This window comes from Wolffia australiana, chromosome 17 (assembly GCF_029677425.1).
Source record: "Wolffia australiana isolate 7733 chromosome 17, ASM2967742v1".
NCBI lineage: Eukaryota > Viridiplantae > Streptophyta > Magnoliopsida > Alismatales > Araceae > Wolffia > Wolffia australiana.
The window spans coordinates 2,370,243-2,383,718 of NC_135851.1; the positions used below are offsets into that span (position 1 = coordinate 2,370,243).

Consider the following 13,476-nt stretch of genomic DNA (forward strand, 5'->3'; position numbering starts at 1 on the left):
ACGTAAAGCGAAGACACTTACCTTAGATCTTTACATTCCGCCAGGATCACGGCGATTTGCGAGTGCCGATAAGCTCCATCTCTTCTCTTTTATCTCTTCCGACACACCCAAGACACCAAGAACAATCTTGATGGATCTCAAAACTCACTCTCTTTCAATCAGCCCACAAAAGTAGGAAACAAATTCAAGATGATTTTTACAATGATCTAAGCCTCTATTTATAGATGAGAGGGTATGGATAGAAAGACGAGGGGAAGATCAAAAGTTATGGCTGTTGAAAGTTGAAGCAATCCTAGCTTTTAATTTCTTCTCTCTCCTCATCAATGTCATCGATTTCGTGCCTGTTAAGAAGTCAAAGCACTTGGTATTCTGTGGCTTTTCATATTCCTGGCTTTTCATATTCCGTGGCTTTTTGTATTCTGCGGCTTTTCGTATTCCATGGCTTTTCGCATTCCCTGCCACATGTACACGACAAAAGGACAAAAAAACAAAGGAAAAAATCTCTTTCTCGATGCCGACGTGGCAGTGCATCGATGTGCCATGTCACCCGATGCCATAAAAAAAGCAAAATACTTAAAATTTCATATTAAATCAAATAAAAGCCCAAAAAATACGTATAAATATATATTTTGACTCAGATTTAATATCCAAAAATTCCAAAAAAATCATATTCTGTCTCAAAAGTTATATTCTTTTAGAATATACTGTTATAAAAATCCTAAAAAATACAGAAAAGTCAAAAAATTTATTCTAAAAATAGATTTAATCATTTTAAGCTTGATAACATGCAAATATGAGTAATTTAATGCATGAAGAATTGAAAAACAAAAGAAAAAGAAAAGAAGAGGAAAAGAACAAGAAGAAATAAGAAGAAATAAGAAGAAATAAGAAAAAAAAAGAAGTAAAGTAAACATAGTAAGAAATAAGAAAGCCAAAAAGAAAACCAAGAGAAACACAAACAAGAAAAATAATAGGAGGAAAAGGGATAAGAAGAAGAATAAAAAAAGAGCAGAAGAAACAAACTAAAAAGGAAGATGAAAATGAGAGGAAACGAACAAGAGAGGAAGATGAAAAGAAGAAGAAACGAACGAGAGAGGACGATGAAAAGAAGAAGAAACGAACGAGAGAGGAATATGAAAAGTAGAAGAAAATAAAACGAGAAGAATGAGAGAAAAAGAACAATAATGGAAGATCAAAAGAAGAATACAGAAACATAGAAGAAGAAGAAAATAACAAGAAAATAGGAATAAAAGAAAAATAATAAAATAACAAATGATGAAGATAATAATAAAGGAATGATAATTTTTTATTAATTAATACCTGGTCCCAGTCTGATTTGGCCCTTGGACTGAATCCAGCCTTACCAGCCAGTCCAATGATACGACCCCAACATATCTAGGTCTTTTTCGTCATTTAGCCCACTACGGCCATTTAGGTCATTTGGACCTTTCGTAATCTCTTTAAATAGAACATCCCTCTCTTGAGGAGGCAGCCAATAAGTATCGCCAAGATGTGTCTACCAATGATACGAACCTGCCGGTTCATATCGGGGAGAAGACGAGAAGGAAGGGAGAAGATGCCGGGATGGTCGTCGGCGTGCCAGGATGGACTATGGCAGGATCAGGGCAGGCGGAATGAACTTCGCCTATAAGAGGGGTCCGGCGGAATGACCATCGCCGGAGGGAGCCAGACACATCTTGGTGATACTTCTTGGCTGCCCTCCTCAAGGGAGGGTTGTTCTATTTAAAGGGACTACAAAAGGTCCAAATGACCTAAATGCCCCTATTGGACTAAATGACGAAAGAGACCTAGATACATCGGGGTCATATCATCCAACCTGAAATGGTTTAGTCCAGTCTGAACAGTCCTGGTCCAAAATTTCAAACCCTAATCAGATGCTCTTCACAGCTAGTGGGTTAACTTATGTTTTTTATGTACAAGCAAAAAATCTCATCCAGCTCATTTCATAGGCACAAACATCTAACCTATTTTTTATACACCCACATAACCATCTCAGTATCTCTCTCTTACATACAAATATACACAGACATCTCACCTAATATGTAGCAATTCCACCTGACTATGTCATTTATCTCACTCACAAACACATCTCCTTTTATCTCTATACCTGAAGCCCAATCTTATCTCACTCAGAAAACATCTCCTTTTGCCTCTATTCCTGAAGCCCAATCACACCTGATGAGGAGCAAAGATTGGGGCCAAGTCAGACTAATTCTACAACAAGTAAACAAGATGGATTTCATACTTGAAGCAAAATAGAACTCACCACATGCCACTCTGGCACCAGCGTTCCCTGTGGTTTTGCTGAGCTCATGTCCGCCTTCATGCAAGGCAGGAAGAAGAGTTTAGAAAGAAAACATTTTAAAAAAGGAATATTAGCCGCCAAGAAAAATATTTCCTGCCACCGATATTATTTATCTAATCTCAATTTTACATTACCATAAGACTTGTATCTTAGTTATCATTTGAATATTTCTGCATAATTTCAATATTGAATTTAAATAATATATATTTATGATTCAGTTTTTACCATAATTTTTATTAAACTAATATATATTCTAATTTACTAAATATGAACCTAATTTAATATAGTCTAGTTTATGTATTAATTACAAAGGTTACAGAGATTTCCTATTATCTTTTACTTTTATATTTGGTCCAGATATCAAATTTAATTTTAATCATTTTATCACAACAAAAAAGCTTTGAAATCCCAAGAAATACAATTATAGCCTATTCTGACGATAAAAGAGCACACAGATTACCTCTCCCAAGGTCATCTGGATCTTCATGAACTACAATAGCTCTACCAATGATCGAGTTTGGTCCAACCAGAGGAATCTGAATGAAAATTAAAACATTTATTCTGATTTCATGTTCAATAATAGAGATGAAAAAGATCATAATATAATAGACAGTGAGAATGATGGCAGAATATCAACCTGATCATCACATATGTTTATCTCAACATTACCTGCATCAAAGGCAAAAAAAGCAGGTATTTGAAATTTGGTCTGTTATTTTAAAACAATCTGGATCTGACAGAGCCAGTTGTATGACAACATTAATGATACACCGGCTGCGTCAACTGTGTTAATAATGTAATGATAAAATTCAGCAGAAATTTTAATCACAGAAGAAATTTTCAATAAACCAGCTGAGTTAAAATAAACCATCATCGCCAGCAGTGAGATTCCCCAGGTCGCCAGCATGGCGGATTCCATCTTCTGGAGCTCCATGCTCCTTCCCAGTGGGATTGAAATGAGGGCCTATAATTCAAGAAGACATTCATCTAAAGTTATTTAAAGAAAAAAAAATTATCAATTTCTAAATCTTATTGTAATAAATCAAATCCCCACCTGTAGAATTGCAGCCGTTGGTAGTATCACCAAGAGAGTGCACATGGAAACCATGAAGGCCTGGCTTCAGACCAGAGATGCTTCCATTAACAGAAGTCACACCTAATAAAGTAAAATTTTAAAAATAAGCAAATATATCTAAATGGCAGCTGCAATAGATCATGCTTTGAAAATAACTCCCACCATCTCTCTCCTGACAGAAAAACACAGTGCCAGAGACACCTTGTGTTCCAGTCATGACAGCAACAGCCTTCACCATCTTAGACTTACGACCTGAATAATAATTAAAGGAGATATTAAAATTTATTTACACAATAAAATAAGATTGATTGGAGAACTGAGAAAGTAAAATGTATAAGGTAACTTTTCAATTGGAGCATAACACGTTAACATTTTCTACATGAGCATTTCCTTAACTGCTGCCAAACTGGCTGTGTTCTTCATCATTTTACAATGTTTTATTTGTTCAACATTTATTTTAAGAATAAAATAAGATTAATGAGAAGACTGTACAAGGATCTAATGAAATCAATATAAAATGGAAATAAAGAAAATGTATTACTTTTCAGTTTGGGCAAATGATATTTACATTTTCAACACGCATATTTGCTCAACTCCTATAAACGCTACAAATCAATGGAGGGTATTTAAAGCATTAAATTCATATACTGAATTTTAGCAAAAAATTAGCTGACGAACGTGGGAAATGATGTGAAAAGAAAGATAAAGTTCAGGCCGATAATCAAAGTTTCATGAAATATTTAAATGCAAGCGCTAGAGCACGAAGTTGAGAGCAGAAGACGGAAGAAAAAAACAGTAGAAAACAAAGAAAAATACCCATTTTATCAGGCTAGAGCTTGAAAAAACGATTGATTGAATGAAGATCGAGGTATCAATGTGTCGGAAAAATATGACATTAAATATATGCGACGGTTTAAAGTGGAGAAAGATTATCTTTTTCTGCTTATCTAAGAACAAGTTCAAAAATTTCATGCAATATTTACATACAAGCGCAAGAGAAAGAAGTTGAGAGCAGAAGCTGGCAGAACAAAGCAGTAGAAAACAAAGAAAAACACTAATTTTATCAGGCTAGATCCTGAAAAAACGATTGATTGAATGAAGATCGAGGTGTAAATATATCGGAAAATATGACATCAAATATCTGCGACGGATTAAAAGGGAGAAAGATTATCTCTTTCTCCTTACCTGAGAACTTCCAAAGTTTCATGCTGCATGTACATAAAAGCGCAAGAGCAACAAATTGAGAGCAGAAGTTGGGAAAATAAATCAGTACAAATCAAAGAAAACTCCAATTTTTCCAGGCTAGATATTGAAAAAACTGTTGATTGAATGAAGATCGAGGAGGGAGTAAAAATATATGAAAGTATGATATAAAATATTATTTCTTTCTCCTTACCTGATACCAGCGCTAGGAGAAGAAAAGCTAGCAAGAAGGGAAGAACTTTGATCAACTTCTGAGAAAGGTCGGTTCTTTTTTCCTTGTGGGTATGTTATATACGTGTCCATGCAAAGACAAGATGAGATATACGTGTCCATGAAAAGAAGGCTGGCGCCAAGTCTATAAATGATATTTTAATATAAGATAAAACTTATATGTGAGGATAAAAATGGAAGTTTTTATATATAGCATGCTTATTTTGGGCCACTTGAGTGCGCTTTGATCCATGACATGCTTATTTTTGGCTTGATTTAACGTGGATATTGAGAACATGCATCAATGTCAGACATTTAGAGGTCATTTATCATCAGTTTGTGCTTGTGAGTTAGTGAAATAATTTGAAGTATCCTTTTAATTTATACACATTTATTTTTTTAATATTATTTTTAGATCCTTTTGTACAAAATACTAAGCATGAAAATTAAACCCATAACTATTTCACAGGGATAGTATGATTTTCAGGAAATTTCTACAAGTTTTCACATATAACTCGAAGAGAAATGATTTATTAAATATTTTATGGGGGAAGTTAATATCCACTATTAGTCCAATGATTTCTTGTAGCCAGCCAGGCTAGTATTTTGATTTCTAACTCACGTACCATTAAGTTACAATGATTAGTAAACTAATTCCCCACATATCTTCATGGTTCTGACCTTTTCAATTCTGGATGATGAAAATACACGTACCACCCACTTTAAGTTTATTTTTTCCTACAATGATGCATGAAAAACTCCTGCATCTTTCCGCTCAAAATTTGCATCAAATACCGTGCTTTGAAGCCAAAAAACTGGCTAAATAAATCTCAATATCAATGTGATGAAAATTCAAAATTATAGTGACTTTGTAGTTTCAGGTTTTATCAATGGAGAAATTTTAAACTTAAATCTACTGAAGAAAATATAAATCTATCAGATTCATAAAAATAATGGGCTGATTGTCCTTTTTTCCCTTTATAAAGACTCATTTTATTTACTTCTTGTTAGTTTTTTAAATATTTTTTTCCAGGATCCATCATGCCATTTTAAAATAAAATATAGTACAATAAAACTTTTTAACCCACTATACTTCATTTGATCTTAAAAGGTCAAATCAGGTGTGCAATACATTGATTTTGACAACCTATTTATTTTATTTACCAAGACTTACTGACAAACTCAAATTTGGGGTGTTTAAGTTGTCGTTGATGATTGAGATTATCAAAGACAATTAATCGAACTTGAACGTAAAATAATGATGCGCAACGGTTGTCTCCATAAGAATAATAGAGTACATAATCAATGACTTTTTCGATGGCGATTAGAGGATAAGTAGGGATATTTATAAGATAATAAATACAGAAAAATATGAATGACGGTGTCATGAGGAATTGATAATTAGAGATTATTCATGAGATGTGAAAGAAGAGAGGTTATAGATATTATATAAAGATGAGGGATAAATTGTACAAATATGAAGGGATAAGAAGGATGATAGCTACCGAGAGATATGTATGTAATACCTGTTGTATAAATATTATTTTAGGAATGGAGGCCATGGTGGAATGATGGAAAATGATGACAATTATGAAGGGTTTAAGATGTGAATAAAATGGATGTAGAATATGATAAATGAAAGGAACTTACCTTATAAGCTTAAAATTTTCCAAGATAAATTCATTTTGCTGATGTAGGAGGGTCCTTCCCTTCTCATTTGTATACAACTTCAAACAATGTTTTATACCGAGAAATTTGATGGATCTAAAACTCACTTTATCTCACTCAGCCCACCAATGTGGGAGAAAATTAAAGAAAGTTTATATCATTATGGACTCTGCTTACTGATCAATGCGGTAGACAAGAGAGAGATGAAGTTGCCCGAAAAATTTCAGCCTGAAAACACTTTTGTATTTTGAAGTTGGATGATTCAGAGACAATGAATTTTCTCTCTCCTTCTTTGATCCATGTGCTAGTTTTATAAGCAAAATCCTTTAAATACTTCGAGATTCCTCAAAATTTCCAAATTGGTTCCCATTATTGAGTGCAAAATTCTGTGCTGAAAAATCAAGTTTGATCCCTACCCCCACGTTCACTGTGCTTTGTGCTGCATTTATGGTGCCTTTGATTGCCACATGTGATTTCAAAACTTTTCATTACATTTATGTTGATTTTTGTTGCTGAATTATGTATATCCTCCAGATGCACATTTATTTCCATCATATATATAACAAAAATTACTTTTCATCTTAACACCACATGTTCCTTTGGGTCTTAAAAGATAGATCTTAGTCCCAAGGTTGGTGCATTATAAATGTGATGCCATGATGACAAATTTTTCAGTGATTTTTAACATGAAAGACCAAAATAAAAATAGTAAGAAAAGCCATTTAAAAACCAATGATAGCCTTTAAATAATTTTGAACAGTTTATTCTGATCAAGAAAATTAATATCTCTATGAATATAATGTCAGAAAATCTGATTAAGAATATCCAAATTTCCTAAAAATCAGAGTATCCTGATAATAATAAATTTATTAATTTTAAACCTGACAACACACATGTATAACCATTTTAATGCAAATAAATGTGCAGAGTCATGGATACTAATACAATAATTACTGTGTTATCAGGTATACTTTGGCATATCAAACATGAATGACTGAAGAAACAATAGATGATTTTATTTCATAAGTTAAAACTAATGTAAACGTTATCCTGAAAATTATGGAGCAGTTTTATGTAAGCTACATTATATGTCACATATGCATGAGATCATAACACGCACGATATTCATTATATTTATGCATTAGATGAAAGTTGGTATAAATATTATCAAAATTTTCAGTTTAACAAACACCTAGTTACCCTGGGATAAATGTCATCTCTAGCTTGACTTCTAATACTTCTACATATTGGTATAGTTTCTCCTTATGTATCCACCAAATCCTTCATGAAAATGCTCCCTTTCTCATCTCTATTAAATTGAAATATATGTTGGACGAAAACAAGATAAAATATTTACAGTTTATTCACTATCAAATAATATCATAATAAATATTTATTTCACTCTTAATATCCTAATCCAATCTAAGAAATTTTGTAAAATATCAAATGTTTCAATTGAATCTAATCGACTTAATATGCGAATAAAATTTTAAAATAAATCTCTACAGTGCAGTACATTCCAAGTTTATATTCTCTTAAATATTCAAAATACCATTTATCAATTTCACTAATTTTCACTCTTATTTTGTCCAAATATTTCTATCAAATATCCATGAACATATGGAAGATAAAGATGGAAGGCCAAATTGAATCATCGGGATCTTATTTAGGAAATTTGAGGGAAGGAGAAGATGACATGAATGTAATATCTGTATCTATCATACAACTATGCTTTTCAAATGAGTTTTGAGCTAATTGAAGAATGAGAAAAGGCATTAGGCTCATGGAAGAAATTGGGGTCTCTACACTCAAAAATATCAACGAGAAAATTCTAGACAAGGCTTCAACTTTGAAAATTTTCTTAAATATATCTCATTTGTAGGAGAAGTTTTGTCAACTTGTTTTATTGGAGGTATTCTATCTCTCTTATTTATTTTAAACGATCCCTTTTATTTTATGGCATTCTCAACAAAGGTATGAAAGGTGATAATTTATAAGCACTACAATTTGAAGCTTTTGTGGCCAGTGGTCATCCAAAAGAAAATTCTCCACATGGAAGTGATCTAAATGATTTCACATCAAAATATAAAGATAAAAACTAGTTATTCAAATATTTTTCCTATAAAGGACATGTTATATCTTACTGTTTCAAGCTCAATTATAAGCTACAAGGCCTTAAAAATAACTCCACCAAGGTAGCAGGTGACAAGGCAGAGACAAACATTATCAAGGAGGATACCACAATATTGTCTTTTATGTTGATATCATTGGAGTTATATATGGCTATATATTGGATTAATATGGTACGCATCACATGGAACCGTGTACATAATTATTCTGAAGTCATGAGAAGATTGATATGGAATGATACTCTATGCAAGATTGTTGCACTTGGAACAGTCAAGATCAAAACTTCTGGTGGCATTATGAGATATTTTTTATTTTTATGATGTGTTTTCATGGAATAAGAATCTCATTTCACTGAGTACACTTTGGAGCAAGGGCTATCAATTTTATGATGTATCGAGAACTTTGAAGGTTATGACGGTAAATCCTTTTTTTACTTATATATTTAAATTCTCTTGGGCACAACTGTTATCAATAAATTTGCTTCTACATCATCATCCAGGGTAGAAGAGGACATCACACGAATGTATCATATGCATCATTTGCATATGAATAAGCGTGGGCTTCAGATGTTGAGCAAGAGAAACTTGCTTTGCAGGGAAATATTTGTTAGGCAGAGTCTATTGAGCACTGTATTTTGAGGAATAAAAAATAAGTTAGTTTCAACACATCAGTTCATAAAACTTCTGATACTCTCAGCTACATGTGTTCAGATGTGCTTGAGAAATATATACACCTCTGAACTAAAAATATTTTAATGGTGATTGTTCCAGAAAAGGTATAGATATACATTATAAATACTATACCTATTTATTAATCGCATTCCTCACTTTTATCTATTTTTATAACTTTTTAGTGTTATGTCATCTTTGGTCGTCTTATTAGTTAATAACCTAGTTATTCTTAGTATTGTTCTTCTTATGGTCTATATATTACGACATAAAAATATGCTTATTATATTTCCTATTATTATATTAATATCTCTTCTTCTTCTTCTATTCAAACTGTTAGTGTTGGTCCCTCCAGAGACAACCTCATTCATAAATCCTGTGTGATTTAAAAATTATAAATATTATTTGATAGAATAAATATTAAAAATTACAATGATACACATTTAGACCCATTATTTTGATTTATCATCCTAGTAGTGTTATTTCTCGTGATGGAGATCACTACAATTTGACTTTTACCAATCACTTTTGAAGGGTGGATGGGTCTACATGTTGAAGCATATAACATAGAGTTGCACTAACTCATGGAATGCAAGTTTTTTTTTTCAGAAGCACATTTAGAAATATGTGAATAATTGGAGCACAGGTAAGGGTTTGGGTCTTTTCTCAATCAATTTTAACAACTTATCAAAGTATGAGGGATTTCAAATACTTCATAAAAAAGGCATAATAGAGTGCTAGAGAAACACTACTCTCAATCGTAGCTTTGGCTAAACTACAACAATGATGAGGAATGTTAAATTAATATCCTTCCAAATCCATTAAGAGTAATACTCTACAAGAAGTCTGGTTTGGATCTCCTGATTTTAATGGCAAACTTTACAACAATGAAGTTTGGTTTGTAGTGACGAATACATTTGATGTATGCAATCATACATCTTTAAGTTTTTTTTGGCATGATTAAGTTGATATTATCCTCATTATAAGATGAATTTGCATTTCATGCATTAATTGGACCATTTTGCTACAAAACCAAATACTTACGAAGTGGAAAAAGTAAGAAAAGCAGGTACTCTTTATGATGTCCCCTGGGATGTAGCAAGGGATCATCAACTTTCCTTAGCTATTCTTTGGATCCTCGGAGTTGCTTTCAAACGACGTATAAGCTACAGGATAAGCTTAGAGAAATGTTCATTTGTGGAGATACATGATGCTTACCAAAAAATGGGGAATTGCACGGAAGAAAAGGGAAAATCTTCATGGACTGGCTTCCACCAATCGAAGTATCACGCATTTCAGATAATGGTTAAGTGATACCACTTTCAGAGATGCCATTTTGGGCTTCGCTCTAACCAAAGTTATTGCATCATTTGGCCACGTCTCTGATATCATTCATCTTCTAAAGAAGCTAAAGTGGTCCTCTTCTTGGTAGAAGACGAGGCCCTGTTACAGCCATTGATCTGTTACAGCCATTGAGACTTTTGTTTTAACCGCTCCTAACGTTGCGCCTTACCCTTCCTTATATTGGTCCATGTGTAGGTGGGATTGGTGACAAGATGCAACTGAGGCCTGCCTGGCCACCCCACCGGGCACAACCATACCAACTAGTAAGGTTTCTCTCTGATAAATCAATCAAAACCTTTTAATCATTGAATTAATAGGGGTGTCCTAGTGGTCCAATAATAAAGAAATAAAGGATGGCAGACGGATTGGATTTTCCATGGTTGGTTCATTCTAGGTTCCGAAGGAAGGAACAGAGTCACCTGAGCTACACAAATGTTCTGCAAGAAATCAAGGTCACTTTCCCCAATCCATCCCGAGGGAACCCTATATTGCCCATCATCGTACGCAGCTATCGCCTCAGTTGTATCTATTCTTCTCTTTTTCCTATGTCAGAGTTTAGATTTTGAAACCTGATCCATGTACATTGCAAAATAAACTTATGATAAATCAGGTTGCTTAGGTTATGAAATCAATAAAGATGAAGATGAAGAAGGAATGAACTTATTACAAAATCTCATCTTTTGTTCTTTCTTGCACATACACCTTTTTATTATGCTTTTTAATTATATACTGGTCCAAAAATTTCTCATTCAATATATATTTTTAATTGTGATTTTAAGAGGAGGAATGTGTTTTGGGACTTCATTTTTCGCTCAAATATATTATTTTATATTTTTCCCGATAGATTTTAAATTTAAATAAAAATACAGAGAGAAGAAGAAGAAAACATTGTTTTGGTTATATCGTCTATTGGTGGATCCAGCTAGGCGCTGTGATTCTCAAGCCAGGTGCATTCCACCAAATGTAGAGTATCAATCTAAAAATAAAAAATATTTAAATTAGATTCTATTGGGCAGCTCGTGGTAGCCACTGCGTTGAGAGCCTTGGCTTACCGGCTCTTCACACACGTCACAACCTGTCGAAGGATAACCCCCCCGATTGGCGTATTGCATGGATCACTAGATGCAAGAGCGCTCGCCCTCTCACCTGACCAATGTACACGCCACGTGCCTCAACGCTAACACCTATTTAAGGTGGGACAAGCTCTACACACTCCAAGCACCAGCATCGCTGCGGGGGACCTTGCACAATGCCGGCACGAGTGACCTTCTCCGAGCACCTCCTAGGTACACTCATGAATGTTTTCTTTTACTGCACCATGGGAGTGGACGAGTAGGATCTGAGCTCCACGCCTATAAATGCTGATAAACAATCCACTTCATATATAAAATCCCCCCTGGTGACCTCCAGGGCACGGTTGGATCAGTCTACAAGCACAATCGCAAGGTTGGACGTACCCGTCACTGTATATTTTTTTAATAATTAAAAAATAAAATAAAAATAAGATTCTATAATATCAATCATAGAATCTATCAATCTGAAATTATATTTAATCCTCTTAATCTTGATAACACACATATTTAATTATTTTAATGCATAAAATATGTAAATATCATAGAATTAAGCCAGATAGTGGCCAGCAAGTACCAGTTCACAAGCGGACACACCACAACCAAGGATGCATCAGTACAGGTGAGCCTGATAGCAAAACAAATTATTGGGTTAATTCTATGATATTTACTTATTTTTACGCATTAAAATAATTAAATATGTGTGTTGTCAAGCTTAAGAGGATTAAATCTAATTTAGATTGATATTCTAATTTTTATGGATTTAATCAAAATTTTAAGGATTTTTGTGACATCCTATCCTTAAATAACTTAATTTTACAAGAAAGAATATATCTTTTTTATGAACCTTTTGAACTTATATTTAAAGAGATGAAGTTTCTAAGTCTAAATATATATTTATTATACTTTGATAACTTAGTATTTATTTTATTTATTTTTTGGATTTAAAATGTGGCCGCCCCGTGTCGCCATTCAATTCATCAAATGACCATCAATCCCACACTTCTGCAATTCTAATCATTGCGAAGAGGCAATATTATGGGATCACAGATCACGATGCCACAATGCACCAATCATCAGCTGCCACTGGATGTACATTATTTGCAGGAGGCGAAGAGGACAATGAAAAAAAGAGATGATTAAATTGCAATAAATGTGATTTGTAGACTGATAAAAAATAAAAAAGGAAAGAAAAAAGTTAAAATTTACGGCAATACACTTGGCGTGCACGTGTACACCACAAATCATTATAAAAAAGAAAAGATAAGAAGTGAATGCTGATGCGCCACATGAAAATGTGTGCAACATCAAGAAATGGGGAATCTTCCGCTTCCTCAAGGAAAAGGGGGAATATTATGATGCGGTGCATGCAACATCACAATATTAAAAAAGAGATCTAAAGTAGTGTTTTGTCTTTTTCTCCTCCAAGTTCACATGAAATTTTTTGAAGTGCGTGAACATGGAAGACAAGATGATCAATTTGTTGAGAATATTTGATGATTGGACGGCTCAACTGAAAAATCAAAAAGAGGAAGTGTCAGCGCCGATGACGAGGAGAGAGAAAAATAAGGGCTAGGATTGCTCCAAATTCAAACACGAGTCTGATTGAGCTGAAATTTTTAGGGTTTCTTTGTCTCCCTGATGGCGCACGCCATCTTGACCCGTCGAAGGCGTCATCCGTGCTGCCGCCGTTGTCCATGACTGCCGGGTGAATTATGCTTGTTTTATCATTTTGATTTCTTTCGTCTTCTTCATTAGTCGCGCTTCTGTTTTCTTGGTTTC

At 33.7% G+C, this 13,476-nt stretch overlaps 1 protein-coding gene across 1 annotated transcript; it reads right to left on the reverse strand.

Annotated features, from left to right (window-relative positions):
* Positions 1 to 1,809: 1,809 nt before the first annotated feature.
* LOC144714347 (superoxide dismutase [Cu-Zn]-like) lies at positions 1,810 to 4,879 on the reverse strand. Its single transcript, XM_078589071.1, has 8 exons — positions 4,798 to 4,879; positions 3,564 to 3,653; positions 3,381 to 3,482; positions 3,195 to 3,290; positions 2,964 to 2,995; positions 2,787 to 2,862; positions 2,288 to 2,341; positions 1,810 to 2,196 (listed from the first exon to the last, which is right to left on the reverse strand). Exons 2-8 carry the CDS (start codon positions 3,637 to 3,639, stop codon positions 2,174 to 2,176), a joined length of 459 nt encoding a protein of 152 aa, XP_078445197.1. The 5' UTR covers positions 3,640 to 3,653; positions 4,798 to 4,879; the 3' UTR covers positions 1,810 to 2,173.
* Positions 4,880 to 13,476: the final 8,597 nt, after the last annotated feature.